The 19,110-nt window shown below is 40.7% G+C and overlaps 1 protein-coding gene across 2 annotated transcripts in view; it reads left to right on the top strand.

Moving 5' to 3' along the window:
- The window catches only part of LOC130915075 (beta-1,4-galactosyltransferase 3-like), a 78,614-nt gene that overhangs the window by 48,917 nt on the left and 10,587 nt on the right, over positions 1-19,110 (top strand). For both annotated transcript variants that reach the window (XM_057834789.1, XM_057834790.1), the window contains exons 3-4: positions 16,598-16,833; positions 16,900-17,087. In XM_057834789.1, the coding sequence (XP_057690772.1) occupies positions 16,598-16,833; positions 16,900-17,087 (424 nt within the window). The remainder of the gene's footprint in view (positions 1-16,597; positions 16,834-16,899; positions 17,088-19,110) is intronic.

The following is a 19,110-nucleotide window of genomic DNA, read 5'->3' as shown; positions in this document are numbered from 1 at the left end:
ACTTTGACCGCCCGCCCAGGTCAGGCCCGTGAATGAAAACACACCATTTTTATAACTTAAGATTTCATATGCCTCATGAACAGTCTCACCAATTTTGAGAATGATCAAACTAATTCCCTAGGTGCCAAGGTGTAAAATGTGCACACTGTAAATCGATAAAAAGTTCACATTCAATCCAAAATACCCGATTTCCTGTAGGATTTGGAATGTGTGTGCAAGAGACTTTTTGGAGCAGTTTTGCACAAAGTTTTGACTCTCCAAATTTCATCACTCTATGTTAGAAAAACCTAAATGGAGAGGCCTTTTTGAAAATTTCAAGGGGGCGCCAGTGAGCCATTTTGTTACATGTTTTCGTAACGTTGCAAGATTATTGAACGTTATGCAAAGCCGCATGTATGTCGAAATTTTTGTGAGTTTTCGTGCATGTTCAAGCTTCCAAATGTAAACTCCTACTGTGAACCGATAAAAATTTCACATTTGATCCAAAATACCCGATTTCCTGTTGGATTTGGAATACGGGTGCAAGAGACTTTTTGGAGCAGTTTTGCATAAGGTATCTACTCCCCAAATTTCCTCGCTCTATGTTGAAAAAACCCAATAGGAAAGGCCTTTTTTAAAACTTCTTTCTGTCGCCACTAGTTGGCACTGTAGAGTTGATGCAAATGACCCCTACAAGAACCTTCAGGGTATGACTCTCAACAAACACGGAAAGTTTGGCGCAGATATGTTGCATATCTGCCGAGTTATGACTGTTCAAAGTTTTTGGCGAGACAAATTGTTGACGGTCATTTTCACTTCCAGTTTGGACCTCTCCGCTTCAACGAAACCTAAATATTTTTCATCAGGCACCTGAACACATGTCTTGAGGCTCCCCTGAAACAGGTTTGAGGTCAATAGATTTTTTTCCCTTGGAGGAGGATCCTCTCTCGTAAAGAATGCCATTTCCTGTTCCCACTAGGGGGCGCCAGGCCTAATGAGTAATATTTCAATGCAGTCGTGTTCAGGCTGGGATATCTCATATACATGCTAGAAATGAAAAAGATTGAACGTTGTATCACGGAGTTTTTAATCATTTTCTGAATTTGGTATTTTGCCTAAAAATGGCCAACTTTGGGACTACGCCCAGGCCAGACCCTTGGATGAAAACTCACCATTTTGAAAACTTAAGATCTCATATGTCTCCTGAATAGTCTGACCAATTTTGAAGACGATCCAACTATTTTCTTCAGCGACAAGGTCTCAAATGTAAATCAATAAAATTTCGCATTTGATCCAAAATTTCCGACTTCCTGTTGGATTTGGAATATAGGTGCAAGAGACTTTTTGGAGCAGTTTTACACAATGTATCGACTCACCAAATTTCATCATTCTACGTTGAAAAAACCTAATAGGACAGGCCTTTTTGAAAATTTCAAGGGGGCGCCACTGAGCCTTTTTGTTAATTTTTTTCAAAGATTATCAAAATTTACGCAAAGTTGAACATATGTGCACATTTTGGTGAGTTTTCGTGCATGTTCAGGCCTCCAAATGTGAACTCCAACTGTGAACCGAAAAAATTTCAGATTCGATCCAAAATAACCGATTTCCTGTTGGATTTGGAATATGGGTGCAAGAGGCTTTTTTGAGCAGTTAGGCATAAGGTATCTACTCCCCAAATTTCATTGCTCTACGTTGAAAACCTGAGAGGAGAGGCCTTTTTGAAAATTTTAAGGGTCAAGGGGGCGCCACTGAGCCATTTTTTGACATTTTTTCAAAACGACGCAAGATTATCGAAATTTACGCGAATCTGCACGTATGTGCAAATTTTGGTGACTTTTCGTGCATGTTCAGGCCTCCAAATTGGCCATTTTCATTTGCCATGAAGAAAGAATAATAATAACTAGGCCTGCAAGCAGGACTGAACGGGCCCTCGCAATCTAGCGCAACTCGGACGTCACGCAAGTCGGACTGTGTGCAGGTCAGGGTGGTGGCAGATCCTCCTCTCTAATCATCTCATTAGAACCTAACATGCTCGAAAGTCGCCTAATTACATTCCCACACCCAAGAGATAAAAACCCCTATTGGAGAGAGTACTACAAAAAAGGAGCCACTACTGAGCTGTGCAGCCAAGCCCTTATTCAAAACCAAAATTAATCTTCTAACTTGGCCAATTCGACCAAGTGTGCCAAATATTGTGGCTCTATAAGCTGCCTGAGTCTCTGAAAAAAAATATTTCCTTTAAATGGCGAACAAAGGGTCGTCACGGCAACAGACAGAGACACGTGGACATGGGCCGTAAAAAAGTATTTTAATAGGTCTTGAAACTACAATGACCAACATGAAAAGAACTGGACATGTTTTGGAAAAACGAGTGACTTCCTATCGCCACTAGTTGGCGCTGTAGGGTTGATGCAAATGACCCCTACAAGTTCCTTCAGGGTATGACTCTCAACAAGCACGGGAAGTTTGGCGCAGATATGTTCTATATCTGCCGAGTTATGATTGTTCAAAGTTTTTGGAGAGAAAAATTGTTGACAGTCATTTTCACTTTCCTGTTTGGACCCCTCCGCTTCAACGAAACTTCAATATTTTTCATCAGGCACCTGAAGACAGGTCTTAAGGCTTCCCTTATGCAGGTTTGAGGTAGATTGGTTTTTTCCCTTTAGAGGAGGAGTGTGTCCCGTAAAAAAGGGCATTTCCTGTTTCCACTAGGAGGCGCCAGGCACAAATGGTAAATTTTCAATCCAGTCCTGCTCAGGCTGGTATACCTCACACACATGCCAGATTTAAAATAGATTTAACATTGTATGAGGGTGTTATCAGTCATTTTCCGAATTTGGTGTTTTGGCGAAAAAATGGAAGAATTTGGCGCCCCGCCCAGGTCAGGCCCGTGAATGAAAACACACCATTTTTATAACTTAAGATTTCATATGCCTCATGAACAGTCTCGCCAATTTTGAGAATGATCAAACTAATTCCCTAGGTGCCAAGGTGTAAAATGTGCACACTGTAAATCGATAAAAAGTTCACATTCAATCCAAAATACCCGATTTCCTGTAGGATTTGGAATGTGTGTGCAAGAGACTTTTTGGAGCAGTTTTGCACAAAGTTTTGACTCTCCAAATTTCATCACTCTATGTTAGAAAAACCTAAATGGAGAGGCCTTTTTGAAAATTTCAAGGGGGCGCCACTGAGCCATTTTCTTAAATTGTTTCGTAACGTTGCAAGATTATCGAACGTTATCCAAAGCCGCATGTATGTGCAAATTTTGGTGAGTTTTTATGCATATTCAAGCCTCCAAATGTAAACTCTTACTGTGAACCCATGAAAATTTCACATTCGATCCAAAATACCCGATTTCCTGTCTGATCTGGAATATGGGTGCAAGAGACTTTTTGGAGCAGTTTTGCATAAGGTATCTACTCCCCAAATTTCCTTGCTCTATGTTGAAAAAACCCAATAGGAAAGGCCTTTTTTAAAACTTCTTTCTGTCGCCACTAGTTGGCACTGTAGAGTTGATGCAAATGACCCCTACAAGAACCTTCAGGGTATGACTCTCAACAAACACGGAAAGTTTGGCGCAGATATGTTGCATATCTGCCGAGTTATGACTGTTCAAAATTTTTGGCGAGACAAATTGTTGACGGTCATTTTCACTTCCAGTTTGGACCTCTCCGCTTCAACGAAACCTCAATATTTTTCATCAGGGACCTGAACACATGTCTTGAGGCTCCCCTGAAACAGGTTTGAGGTCAATAGATTTTTTTCCCTTGGAGGAGGAGCCTGTCTCGTAAAGAAGGCCATTTCCTGTTCCCACTAGGGGGCGCCAGGCCTAATGGGTAATATTTCAATGCAGTCGTGTTCAGGCTGGGATATCTCATATACATGCTAGAAATGAAAAAGATTGAACGTTGTATCACGGAGTTTTTAATCATTTTCTGAATTTGGTATTTTGCCCAAAAATGGCCGACTTTGGGACCACGCCCAGGTCAGACCCTTGAGTGAAAACTCACCATTTTGAAAACTTAAGATCTCATATGTCTCCTGAATAGTCTGACCAATTTTGAAGACTATCCAACTATTTTCTTCAGCGACAAGGTCTCAAATGTAAATCGATAAAATTTCACATTTGATCCAAAATTTCCGGCTTCCTGTTGGGTTTGGAATATGGGTGCAAGAGACTTTTTGGAGCAGTTTTGCACAATGTATCGACTTGCCAAATTTCATCGTTCTACGTTGAAAAAACCTAATAGGAAAGGCCTTTTTGAAAATTTCAAGGGGGCGCCACTGAGCCATTTTGTTAAATTTTTTTGTAGATTATCAAAATTTACGCAAATTTGCATGTATGTGCAAATTTTGGTGAGTTTTCGTGCATGTTCAGGCCTCCAAATGTAAACTCAAACTGTGAACCGATAAAAATTTCACATTTGATCCAAAATATCCGATTTCCTGTTGGATTTGGAATATGGGTGCAAGAGGCTTTTTTGAACAGTTAGGCATAAGGTATCTACTCCCCAAATTTCATTGCTCTACGTTGAAAACCTGAGAGGAGAGGCCTTTTTGAAAATTTTAAGGGTCAAGGGGGCGCCACTGAGCCATTTTTTGACATTTTTTCAAAACGACACAAGATTATCGAAATTTACGCAAAGCCGCACGTTTGTGCAAATTTTGGTGACTTTTCGTGCATGTTCAGGCCTCCAAATTGGCCATTTTCATTTGCCCTGAAAAAAGAAGAATAATAATAATAATAATAATAATAATAATAATAATAATAATAATAATAATAATAATAATCCTTTGCAAAACAATAGGGCCTTCGCACGCTTAGTGCTCGGGCCCTAATAACTAGGCCTGCAAGCAGGACTGAACGGGCCCTCGCAATCTAGCGCAACTCGGACGTCACGCAACTCGGACTGTGTGCAGGTCAGGGTGGTGGCAGATCCTCCTCTCTAATCATCTCATTAGAACCTAACATGCTCGAAAGTCGCCTATTTACATTCCCACACCCAAGAGATAAAAACCCCTATTGGAGAGAGTACTACAAAAAAGGAGCCACTACTGAGCTGTGCAGCCAAGCCCTTATTCAAAACCAAAATTAATCTTCTAACTGGGCCAATTCGACCAAGTGTGCCAACTATTGTGGCTCTATAAGCTCCCTGAATCTCTGAAAAAAAATATTTCCTTGAAATGGCGAACAAAGGGTCGTCACGGCAACAGACAGAGACACGTGGACATGGGCCGTAAAAAAGTATTTTAATAGGTCTTGAAACTACAATGACCAACATGAAAAGAACTGGACATGTTTTGGAAAAACGAGTGACTTTCTATCGCCACTAGTTGGCGCTGTAGGGTTGATGCAAATGACCCCTACAAGGCCCTTCAGGGTATGACTCTCAACAAGCACGGGAAGTTTGGCGCAGATATCTTGTATATCTGCCGAGTTATGACTGTTCAAAGTTTTTGGAGAGAAAAATTGTTGACAGTCATTTTCACTTTCCTGTTTGGACCCCTCCGCTTCAACGAAACTTCAATATTTTTCATCAGGCACCTGAAGACAGGTCTTAAGGTTTCCCTTATGCAGGTTTGAGGTAGATTGATTTTTTCCTTTAGAGGAGGAGTGTGTCCCGTAAAAAAGGGCATTTCCTGTTCCCACTAGGAGGCGCCAGGCACAAATGGTAAATTTTCAATCCAGTCCTGCTCAGGCTGGTATACCTCACACACATGCCAGATTTAAAATAGATTGAACGTTGTATGAGGGAGTTATCAGTCATTTTCCGAATTCGGTGTTTTGGCGAAAAAATGGAAGAATTTGGCGCCCCGCCCAGGTCAGGCCCGTGAATGAAAACACACCATTTTTATAACTTAAGATTTCATATGCCTCATGAACAGTCTCACCAATTTTGAGAATGATCAAACTAATTCCCTAGGTGCCAAGGTGTAAAATGTGCACACTGTAAATCGATAAAAAGTTCACATTCAATCCAAAATACCCGATTTCCTGTAGGATTTGGAATGTGTGTGCAAGAGACTTTTTGGAGCAGTTTTGCACAAAGTTTTGACTCTCCAAATTTCATCACTCTATGTGAGAAAAACCTAAATGGAGAGGCCTTTTTGAAAAATTCAAGGGGGCGCCACTGAGCCATTTTGTTAAATTGTTTCGTAACGTTGCAAGATTATCGAACGTTATCCAAAGCCGCATGTATGTGCAAATTTTGGTGAGTTTTTATGCATATTCAAGCCTCCAAATGTAAACTCTTACTGTGAACCCATGAAAATTTCACATTCGATCCAAAATACCCGATTTCCTGTTGGATTTGGAATATGGGTGCAAGAGACTTTTTGGAGCAGTTTTGCATAAGGTATCTACTCCCCAAATTTCCTTGCTCTATGTTGAAAAAACCCAATAGGAAAGGCCTTTTTTAAAACTTCTTTCTGTCGCCACTAGTTGGCACTGTAGAGTTGATGCAAATGACCCCTACACGAACCTTCAGGGTATGACTCTCAACAAACACGGGAAGTTTGGCGCAGATATGTTGTATATCTGCCGAGTTATGACTGTTCAAAGTTTTTGGCGAGACAAATTGTTGACGGTTATTTTCACTTCCAGTTTGTACCTCTCCGCTTCTACAAAACCTCAATATTTTTCATTAGGCACCTGAACACATGTCTTGAGGCTCCCCTGAAACAGGTTTGAGGTCAATAGATTTTTTTCCCTTGGAGGAGGAGCCTGTCTCGTAAAGAAGGCCATTTCCTGTTCCCACTAGGGGGCGCCAAGCCTAATGGGTAAAATTTAAATGCAGTCGTGTTCAGGCTGGGATATCTCATATACTTGCTAGAAATGAAAAAGATTGAACGTTGTATCACGGAGTTTTTAATCATTTTCTGAATTTGGTGTTTTGCCCAAAAATGGCCAACTTTGGGACTACGCCCAGGCCAGACCCTTGGATGAAAACTCACCATTTTGAAAACTTAAGATCTCATATGTCTCCTGTATAGTCTGACCAATTTTGAAGACGATCCAACTATTTTCTTCAGCGACAAGGTCTCAAATGTAAATCGATAAAATTTCGCATTTGATCCAAAATTTCCGACTTCCTGTTGGATTTGGAATATAGGTGCAAGAGACTTTTTGGAGCAGTTTTACGCAATGTATCGACTCACCAAATTTCATCATTCTACGTTGAAAAAACCTAATAGGAAAGGCCTTTTTGAAAATTTCAAGGGGGCGCCACTGAGCGATTTTGTTAAATTTTTTTGTAGATTATCAAAATTTACGCAAAGTTGCATGTATGTGCAAATTTTGGTGAGTTTTCGTGCATGTTCAGGCCTCCAAACGTAAACTCCAACTGTGAACCGAAAAAATTTCACATTTGATCCAAAATATCCGATTTCCTGTCGGATTTGGAATATGGGTGCAAGAGGCTTTTTTGAACAGTTAGGCATAAGGTATCTACTCCCCAAATTTCATCGCTCTACGTTGAAAACCTGAGAGGAGAGGCCTTTTTGAAAATTTTAAGGGTCAAGGGGGCGCCACTGAGCCATTTTTTGAAATTTTTTCAAAACGACGCAAGATTATCAAATTTTACGCGAATCTGCACGTATGTGCAAATTTTGGTGACTTTTCGTGCATGTTCAGGCCTCCAAATTGGCCATTTTCATTTGCCATGAAGAAAGAAGAATAATAATAATAATAATAATAATAATCCTTTGCATTACAATAGGGCCTTCGCACGCCTAGTGCTCGGGCCCTAATAATAATAATAATAATAATCCTTTGCATTACAATAGGGCCTTCGCACGCCTAGTGCTCGGGCCCTAACTAGGCCTGCAAGCAGGACTGAACGGGCCCTCGCAATCTAGCGCAACTCGGACGTCACGCAACTCGGACTGTGTGCAGGTCAGGGTGGTGGCAGATCCTCCTCTCTCATCATCTCATTAGAACCTAACATGCTCGAAAGTCGCCTATTTACATTCCCACACCCAAGAGATAAAAACCCCTATTGGAGAGAGTACTACAAAAAAGGAGCCACTACTGAGCTGTGCAGCCAAGCCCTTATTCAAAACCAAAATTAATCTTCTAACTGGGCCAATTCGACCAAGTGTGCCAAATATTGTGGCTATATAAGCTGCCTGAGTCTCTGAAAAAAAATATTTCCTTTAAATGGCGAATAAAGGGTTGTCACGGCAACAGACAGAGACACGTGGACATGGGCCGTAAATAAGTATTACAATAGGTCTTCAAACTACAATGACCAACCTGAAAAGAACTGGACATGTATTGGAAAAACGAGTGACTTTCTATTGCCACTAGTTGGCGCTGTAGGGTTGATGCAAATGACCCCTACAAGGCCCTTCAGGGCATGACTCTCAACAAGCACGGGAAGTTTGGCGCAGATATGTTGTATATCTGCCGAGTTATGACTGTTCAAAGTTTTTGGAGAGAAAAATTGTTGACAGTCATTTTCACTTTCCTGTTTGGACCCCTCCGCTTCAACGAAACTTCAATATTTTTCATCAGGCACCTGAAGACAGGTCTTAAGGCTACCCTTATGCAGGTTTGAGGTCAACAGATTTTTTTTCCTTGGAGGACGAACCTGTCTCGTAAAAAAAGGCATTTCCTGTTCTCACTAGGGGGCGCTAGGCCTAATGGGTAATATTTCAATGCACTCGTGTTAAGGGTGGGATGTCGCACATACATGCCAGATATGAAAAAGATTGAACGTTGTGTGAAGGAACTATTAGTCATTTACTGAATTTGTCATTTTGCCGAAAAAATGGCCGACTTTGGCACCCCGCCCAGGTCAGGCCCGTGAATGAAAACACACCATTTTGATAACTTAAGATTTCATATGCCTCATGAACAGTCTCGCCAATTTTGAGAATGATCAAACTAATTCCCTAGGTGCCAAGGTGTAAAATGTGCACACTGTAAATCGATAAAAAATTCGCATTCAAACCAAAATACCCGATTTCCTGTTGGGTTTGGAATACGCATGCAAGAGACTTTTTGGAGCAGTTTTGTACAAGGTATCGACTCACCGAATTTCATCCCTCTACGTAGAAAAAACCTAAATGGAGAGGCCTTTTTGAAAATTTCAAGGGGGCGCCACTGAGCCATTTTGTTACATGTTTTCGTAACGTTGCAAGATTATTGAACGTTATGGAAAGCCGCATTTATGTCCAAATTTTTGTGAGTTTTCGTGCATGTTGAAGCTTCCAAATGTAAACTCCTACTGTGAACCGATAAAAATTTCACATTCGATTCAAAATACCCGATTTCCTGTTGGATTTGGAATACGGGTGCAAGAGACTTTTTGGAGCAGTTTTGCATAAGGTATCTACTCCCCAAATTTCCTCGCTCTATGTTGAAAAAACCCAATAGGAAAGGCCTTTTTTAAAACTTCTTTCTGTCGCCACTAGTTGGCACTGTAGAGTTGATGCAAATGACCCCTACAAGAACCTTCAGGGTATGACTCTCAACAAACACGGAAAGTTTGGCGCAGATATGTTGCATATCTGCCGAGTTATGACTGTTCAAAATTTTTGGCGAGACAAATTGTTGACGGTCATTTTCACTTCCAGTTTGGACCTCTCCGCTTCAACGAAACCTCAATATTTTTCATCAGGGACCTGAACACATGTCTTGAGGCTCCCCTGAAACAGGTTTGAGGTCAATAGATTTTTTTCCCTTGGAGGAGGAGCCTGTCTCGTAAAGAAGGCCATTTCCTGTTCCCACTAGGGGGCGCCAGGCCTAATGGGTAATATTTCAATGCAGTCGTGTTCAGGCTGGGATATCTCATATACATGCTAGAAATGAAAAAGATTGAACGTTGTATCACGGAGTTTTTAATCATTTTCTGAATTTGGTATTTTGCCCAAAAATGGCCGACTTTGGGACCACGCCCAGGCCAGACCCTTGAATGAAAACACACCATTTTGAAAACTTAAGATCTCATATGTCTCCTGAATAGTCTGGCCAATTTTGAAGACGATCCAACTATTTTCTTCAGCGACAAGGTCTCAAATGTAAATCGATAAAATTTCACATTTGATCCAAAATTTCCGGCTTCCTGTTGGGTTTGGAATATGGGTGCAAGAGACTTTTTGGAGCAGTTTTGCACAATGTATCGACTCGCCAAATTTCATCGTTCTACGTTGAAAAAACCTAATAGGAAAGGCCTTTTTGAAAATTTCAAGGGGGCGCCACTGAGCCATTTTGTTAAATTTTTTTGTAGATTATCAAAATTTACGCAAAGTTGAATGTATGTGCAAATTTTGGTGAGTTTTCGTGCATGTTCAAGCCTCCAAACGTAAACTCCAACTGTGAACCGAAAAAATTTCACATTCGATCCAAAATACCCGATTTCCTGTTGGATTTGGAATATGGGTGCAAGAGGCTTTTTTGAACAGTTAGGCATAAGGTATCTACTCCCCAAATTTCATTGCTCTACGTTGAAAACCTGAGAGGAGAGGCCTTTTTGAAAATTTTAAGGGTCAAGGGGGCGCCACTGAGCCATTTTTTGACATTTTTTCAAAACGACGCAAGATTATCGAAATTTACGCGAATCTGCACGTATGTGCAAATTTTGGTGACTTTTCGTGCATGTTCAGGCCTCCAAATTGGCCATTTTCATTTGCCATGAAGAAAGAATAATAATAATAATAATAATAATAATAATAATCCTTTGCATTACAATAGGGCCTTCGCACGTCTAGTGCTCGGGCCCTAATAATAATAATAATAATAATCCTTTGCATTACAATAGGGCCTTCGCACGCCTAGTGCTCGGGCCCTAATAATCCTTCGAAGAACAATAGGGCCTCGCACACGTGCGAAGGCCCTAATAATAATAATAATAATAACTAGGCCTGCAAGCAGGACTGAACGGGCCCTCGCAATCTAGCGCAACTCGGACGTCATGCAACTCGGACAGTGTGCAGGTCAGGGTGGTGGCAGATCGTCCTCTCTAATCATCTCATTAGAACCTAACATGCGCGAAAGTTGCCTCTTTACATTCACACACCTAAGAGATAAAAACCCCTATTGGACAGAGGACTACAAAAAAGGAGCGAATAAAGGGTCATCACAGCAACAGACAGAGACATGTGGACATGGGCCGTAAAATAAGTATTTTAAAAGGTCTTGAAACTACAATGACCAACCTGAAAAGAACTGGACATATATTTAAAAAAATGAGTGACTTTCTATTGCCACTAGTTGGCGCTGTAGGGTTGATGCAAATGACCCCTACAGGACCCTTCAGACTATGACTCAACAAGCACGATATGTTTGGCGCAGATATGTTGAAGTTATGACTGTTCAAAACTTGTGGTGAGACGAAATGGCTTCAGTCATTTTTACTTCTCCTGTTGGACCCTTCTGCTTCAACCAAACCTCAGTATTTTTCATCAGGCACCTGAACACATGTCTTCAGGCTCCCCTGATGCAGGTTTGAGGTGAATAGATTTTTTTTTCCTTGGAGGAGGAGCCTGTTTCGTAAAAAAGGCATTTCCTGTTCCCACTAGGGGGCGCTAGGCCTAATGAGTAATATTTCAATGCACTCGTGTTCAGGGTGGGATCCCGCACATACATGCCAGATATGAAAAAGATTGAACGTTGTTTCAAGGAGCTATTAGTCCTTTACTGAATTTGTCATTTTGCCGAAAAAATGGCCGACTTTGGCACCACGCCCAGGTCAGACCCATGAATGAAAACACACCATTTTGAAAAGTTTAGATTTCATAGGTCTCCTGAATTGTCTAACCAATTTTGAAGATGATCCAATTGATTCCCTCTGTGACAAGGTCTCAAATGTGCACCCTGTTAATTGATAAAAATTTCACATTCGATCCAAAATACCCGATTTCCTGTTGGGTTTGGAATATGGGTGCAAGAGACTTTTTGGAGCAGTTTTGCACAAGGTATCGACTCCCCAAATTTCATTGCTCTACGTTAAAAAAACCTAATAGGAAACGCCTTTTTGAAAAATTCAAGGGGGCGCCACTGAGCCATTTTGTTACATTTTTTTGTAACGTTGCAAGATTATCGAAATCCACACAAAGCCGCATGTATGTGCAAAATTTGGTGAGTTTTCGTGCATGTCCAGGCCTCCAAATGTAAACTGTACTAGAAATGGACAGAAATTTCACATTTGATCCAAAATACCCGATTTTCTGTTGGATTTGGAATATGGGTGCAAGAGGCTTTTTTGAGCAGTTAGGCATAAGGTATCTACTCCCCAAATTTCATTGCTCTACGTTGAAAAAACCCAACAGGAAAGGCCTTTTTTAAAACTTCTTTCTGTCGCCACTAGTTGGCACTGTAGAGTTGATGCAAATGACCCCTACAAGAACCTTCAGGGTATGACTCTCAACAAACACGGAAAGTTTGGCGCAGATATGTTGCATATCTGCCGAGTTATGACTGTTCAAAGTTTTTGGCGAGACAAATTGTTGACGGTCATTTTCACTTCCAGTTTGGACCTCTCCGCTTCAACGAAACCTCAATATTTTTCATCAGGCACCTGAACACATGTCTTGAGGCTCCCCTGAAACAGGTTTGAGGTCAATAGATTTTTTTCCCTTGGAGGAGGAGCCTGTCTCGTAAAGAAGGCCATTTCCTGTTTCCACTAGGGGCGCCAGGCCTAATGGGTAATATTTCAATGCAGTCGTGTTCAGGCTGGGATATCTCATAAACATGCTAAAAATGAAAAAGATTGAACGTTGGATCACGGAGTTTTTAATCATTTTCTGAATTTGGTATTTTGCCTAAAAATGGCCGACTTTGGGACCACGCCCAGGCCAGACCCTTGAATGAAAACACACCATTTTGAAAACTTAAGATCTCATAGGTCTCCTGAATAGTCTGACCAATTTTGAAGACGATCCAACTTTATCCTTCAGCGACAAGGTCTCAAATGTAAATCGATAAAATTTCGCATTTGACCCAAAATTTCCAGCTTCCTGTTGGGTTTGGAATATGGGTGCAAGAGACTTTTTGGAGCAGTTTTGTACAATGTATCGACTCACTAAATTTCATTGTTCTACGTTGAAAAAACCTAATAGGAGAGGCCTTTTTGAAAATTTCAAGGGGGCGCCACTGAGCCATTTTGTTAAATTTTTTTGTAGATTATCAAAATTTACGCAAAGTTGAATGTATGTGCAAATTTTGGTGAGTTTTCGTGCATGTTCAAGCCTCCAAACGTAAACTCCAACTGTGAACCGAAAAAATTTCACATTCGATCCAAAATACCCGATTTCCTGTTGGATTTGGAATATGGGTGCAAGAGGCTTTTTTGAACAGTTAGGCATAAGGTATCTACTCCCCAAATTTCATTGCTCTACGTTGAAAACCTGAGAGGAGAGGCCTTTTTGAAAATTTTAAGGGTCAAGGGGGCGCCACTGAGCCATTTTTTGACATTTTTTCAAAACGACGCAAGATTATCGAAATTTACGCGAATCTGCACGTATGTGCAAATTTTGGTGACTTTTCGTGCATGTTCAGGCCTCCAAATTGGCCATTTTCATTTGCCATGAAGAAAGAATAATAATAATAATAATAATAATAATAATAATAATCCTTTGCATTACAATAGGGCCTTCGCACGTCTAGTGCTCGGGCCCTAATGACATCAGTTATAAGCATTCATTAATGGTCATGACAGTGTCATTATGATTGTCTGAGTCTTATGGCGCTACTGTTAAATAAAGTGTTACCAAATACCATAGCTAGCAGTAAATGAAACTACTAGAACAGTAACTGAAGAAACGATTAGCAGAGAACGTGAAGTTTGAATGTTATATACATCTGAAGCACTGTAATGCATGCTCGGAGGCATGTTGGACAACAACAGCGTTGATAGTAAGTGGCAGCAGAGGTTGACAGTGTCCCCCGAGGGAGCAGTGATGGCCAAATGAAGCTTCTTGAAGCAATGGTGGTTTATTTGGTCTTATGACAGTCGTATGATGCCGCTGTCATATAAAGTTATCGGTTAATATCTTTTTTGGTGTAAATATCCCATAATACAATGAAGACGGCTACGGCTTAGTCCAGTGCGGCTTATCTATGAACAAATGCCGTTTTTGTGTCAAATTTGGTGGGTGGTTGGTGGCTTATAGACAGGTGTACCTTATAGTGCGAAAATTACAGTAACTTGTGGAGTTACGTGTGAGCGATATGCTGTGAGAATTGTAAATACGTTAGCATTCGTAGCATTTAAGCTAGCAGACTTTTGTTAGGCAAATTAGGCTAATATAATCCACTAAATTTACATTCTGTATTGATCAGACTAGATGGACGTTTGAAAACTAATTGTTTTGTGGTATGTGTTTTATTGTTATGCATGTCATTTCGAACAGAAGTGTACATATGTGTGTCACAGCTTTACAAATTGTCAAAAGTGAAGGAAGTAAAAAGCTTCAAAAAGCACAATTTCCTTGTTTGCTGCCTATTACGTTGAACAGCTTTGTTTTCTGAGGACAAAACATGCCATATTAATGAAGTAAAAAAGTAAGATACAATGAGGTACATTAAGGCAGTGTTTTTCATCCTTTTCTGAGTCACGGCACGTATTTTCATCGGACAAAAAATCTCGTGGCACACCACAAACCAAAAACGTTCCAAAGTTCCTTTCTGTACAGTATATTTAATTCTAAAATAATTTCTCAAGTCAATATTTATACTTATTGTGAAACTTGAGCCTGTTTAGATGAACACAAAGCTGATTTCCTAGCAGGAATCATCGTCAACAGCTCTCTCTGTTATTATTATTTTTTATTGCAGGTAGGCTTGAAAAGCTCAGAATTATCAGACGGGGACTTTAGCAATGGCTGAGCATCTCGCTGACAATAGCTTTGCAGGCAGGGAGTATTAAGGTCTGTGCCACAGTGTGGGACTTTTTTTATTTATTTATTTATTTTTCAACACAGGGTTACTGGCTTTGAGGGCTTTCTCATTTACCTGTGTAGTTTTCTAAAAAAAAGATGCCCGTTTCTCTGTGTTTTCACGAAGGCGAACAAAATAGTGTGAAGTGACGGATGTTACGTTTGGAGATGCCGTTTAGGATAGCTGCCCGTGTTGCATTCAAGAACTGCTCGGATTTCTAGCAGTCAGCCATTTTGCTGTCCTCAAGAATGTGTTGGAATAAAACACGGGGAAGATTGACGGTCGTCACATATGGATAAAATGGATAAGACACTTTTGTGTTTATCGATTCATGACGAGTCTAATCAAATGATGTACAGTAGACGTGCTGTGGTCCACATTGTCGCGGACAGCAAGGTTGCTGATGGCTAGAAATCCGAGCAGTTATTGAACGCGACACGAGCAATACTCATCTGGACACGACTGCAACTTTCTATCTAATCCTTCCTTCCTACTGCAACTCGGCCCGTCGAATTTAAAAAAAAAAAAAATGGTGCCGCGGCACACTGGTTGAAAAACACTGCAATAAGGTACTGCAAAAAAAAAAAAACGTAAGGTCGAAATCGCGTAAGTAGAGTACGTCCTAAGCCGGGGACTACCTGTATTCCATAAAATTGGCTATATATCAGCTTATATCGTCTGATCTTGTAAATAGTCCATCTATGCCCGTCGTCGACATTCTTAAGAAAAATCAGCACCCAAACGGTGAACATAACAGTATTATTTTGGGCAATCTTGAGAGAGAGAGAAATAAAAAGTCCATGTATCGACCCGATATATTAGCCGGCCAACATATCGGTTCACCTTTATACTAGTGCTATCAAAATGATCGCGTTAACGGGCGGTAATTAATTTGTTAAATTAATCACGTTAAAATATTTGACGCAATTAACCCAAATGCCCCGCTCAAACAGATTAAAATGACAGCACAGTGCAATGCCAACATGTTACTTGTGTTTTTTTGAGTTTTGTCGCCCTCTGCTGGCGCTTGGATGCGACTGATTTTATGGGCTTAAGCACCCATGAGCATTGTGTAATTATTGACATCAACAGTGGCGGGCTACTAGTTTATTTTTCGATTGAAAATTTACAAATTTTATTAAAACGAAAACATTGAGGGGTTTTAATATAAAATTTGTATGTCTTGTACTAACATTTATCATTTAAGAACTACAAGTCTTTTTTTTTATCCATGGATCGCTTTAACAGAATGTTAGTAATGTTAATGCCATCTTGTTGATTTATTGTTATAATAAACACAGTACTTATTTACCGAATGTTGAATATATATATCCATCTTGTCTTATCTTTCCATTCCAACAATAATTTACAGAAAGATATGGCATATTTTATAGATGGTTTGAATTGCGTTTAATTACGATTAATTAATTTCTAAGCTGTAATTAACTCGATTAAAAATTTTAATGGTTTGACAGCCCTACTTTATACAAAAGATCGGCAAGAAAACAGGTAACATAAGTTCTTGTACTATATATGCTATATATTGGCCAATGGCCGATTTTGAAAAGTCCATATTGACACTCATGGCTGAATTTGATTTTTCGCTGTTCGTGATTTAACAATCGCCAAGCCTTAAAACGGCATTATTGTTAATCATTAGTAAAATTTTGCAACACAGTTATTCCTTAATAAAAACTATACCATAATGAACTTTCTGATCTGTTCTGGTGTCAGGGGGGCCGATCCACGTCAGCTTTCCGTCGGGTCTCACGCTAGCCGAAGTGCAGCGCAAGAACCCGGCGGTGGAGCGCGGCGGGCGTTACCGACCTCCTAACTGCGAGGCCCGCCACAGCACGGCCGTGGTCATCCCGCACCGCCTCCGGGAGCACCACCTCAAGTACCTGCTCTACTATCTGCACCCTTTCTTGCAGCGGCAACAGCTCGACTACGCAATCTACGTCATCCACCAGGTATCTCGTTTGGCCGCGTCCAGCCTGTTTCGCTAGCGCTAGCTTAAATTTTTATATTTCGTGCAGGCGGGAAACTACACTTTCAACAGGGCCAAGCTGATGAACGTCGGCTTCCGTGAGGCCATGCGGGAGAAGGACTGGGACTGCCTGTTTTTTCACGACGTGGACCTCATTCCCGAAGACGACCGCAACTTGTACATGTGCGACGCTAACCCTAAGCACGCCGCCATCGCCATGGACAAGTTTGGCTACAAGTGAGTTGACTGTGTCCTTGTTCTAATGCTGTTTTTTTGTTTTTTAATTTAAAGCCCCAATAGTCATTTAATATGACAGCATTTAACACGAAGTACCTCACGCTATATTATTAATATGATGTATAATACATGTTTTGGACAGTTATTTTGTGTTTGGGGGTACTTAAAGGGTTAATTCCGATTTACACAGAAATTCTGGTTACATGGCCAGCCCAGAGCTGTATAAAGAGTCGCGACACTCTTTGATGTCGCCACAGGTGGTCACGTGGTTCCTGTGGGGTGTGGGTAGTTTCAAGTACAAACAGCGCTGTAGTGGGTTTCAATGGAACCAACAGCGGTTATTGCGACATTTATGGGAAAATTGATAAAATCGGTTATCTAAGTACTAGTTTGATTATGTCATTGCATTATAACATATTTAAATGCTAGCTTGACATTTGGAGGGTTTCGGCGACAACTGAAAACTATGTAAACTTGTGGAGTGAAAGGGTCATGTTTGTGTTAGCATTGGCACGAGAAATCAACTTTTATATTGAAATCAAGATGATTTAGGTTTTTCTTTTTTCACAACAAGAATACAGTTTTTCCAGAGAATATCTTGATTTCCTTGATTCACCTACCTGTGGTAATATATTAAAGATAACACCATGTATAATATATTTTGTTCCCAAGTTCTAAATGGCACATCCTAGTTTGTTTCGTCACATTGACATATAAAAACTTGTTTCCCAAAATGTTAGAGGTCACATCCTTTAAATTCTATTTTCCACTTTTCTTTAACGTCGTACTTTCTAATGCTGATATATATATTTATGGGTGTGTGTATGTACAGTGGGGCAAATAAGTATTTAGTCAACCACCAATTGTGCAAGTTCTCCTATTTGAAAACGTTAGAGCGGCCTGTAATTGTCAACATGGGTAAACCTCAACCATGAGAGACAGAATGTGGAAAACAGAAAATCACATTGTTTGATTTTTAAAGAATTTATTTCCAAATTACAGTAGAAAATAAGTATTTGTTCACTTACAAACAAGCAATATTTCTGGCTGTCAAAGAGGTCTAACTTCTTCTAACGAGGCTCCACTCGTTACCTGTATTAATGGCCCCTGTTTTAACTCATTATCGGTATAAAAGACACCTGTCCACAACCCTCAGTCAGTCACACTCACAACTCCACTATGGGCAAGACCAAAGAGGTGTCGAAGGACACCAGAGACAAAATTGTAGACCTGCACCAGGCTGGGAAGACTGAATCTGCAATAGGTAAAACGCTTGGTGTAAAGAAATCAACTGTGGGAGTAATTATTAGAAAATGGAAGACATACAAGACCACTGATAATCTCCCTCGATCTGGGGCTCCATGTAAGATCTCACCCCGTGGCGTCAAAATGATAACAAGAACGGTGAGCAAAAATCCCAGACCCACACGGGAGGGACCTAGTGAATGACCTACAGAGAGCTGGGACCACAGTAACAAAGGCTACTATCAGTAACACAATGCGCCACCAGGGACTCAAATCCTGCACTGCCAGACGTGTCCCCCTGCTGAAGAAAGTACACGTCCAGGCCCGTCTGCGGTTCGCTAGAGAGCATTTAGATGATCCAGATGATGACTGGGAGAATGTGTTATGGTCAGCTGAAACCAAAATAGAACTTTTTGGTCAAAACACAGGTTCTCATGTTTGGAGGAGGAAGAATACTAAATTGCATCCTAAGAACACCATACCCACTGTGAAGCATGGGGGTGGAAACATCATGCTTTGGGGCTGTTTTTCTGCAAAGGGACCAGGTTGACTGATCTGTGTAAAGAAAAGAACGAATGTGGCTATGTATCGAGAGATTTTGAGTGAAAATCTCCTTCCGTCAGCAAGGGCATTGAAGATGAGACGTGGCTGGGTCTTTCAGCATGACAATGCTCCCAAACACACAGCCAGGGCAACAAAGGAGTGGCTTCGAAAGAAGCATTTCAAGGTCCTGGAGTGGCCTAGCCAGTCTCCAGGTCTCAACCCCATAGAAAATCTG

The sequence above is a fragment of the Corythoichthys intestinalis genome, chromosome 4 (genome assembly GCF_030265065.1).
Source record: "Corythoichthys intestinalis isolate RoL2023-P3 chromosome 4, ASM3026506v1, whole genome shotgun sequence".
NCBI lineage: Eukaryota > Metazoa > Chordata > Actinopteri > Syngnathiformes > Syngnathidae > Corythoichthys > Corythoichthys intestinalis.
Note: the sequence above shows the minus strand (reverse complement) of the source record. Positions and strands in the feature narration are given on the sequence as shown.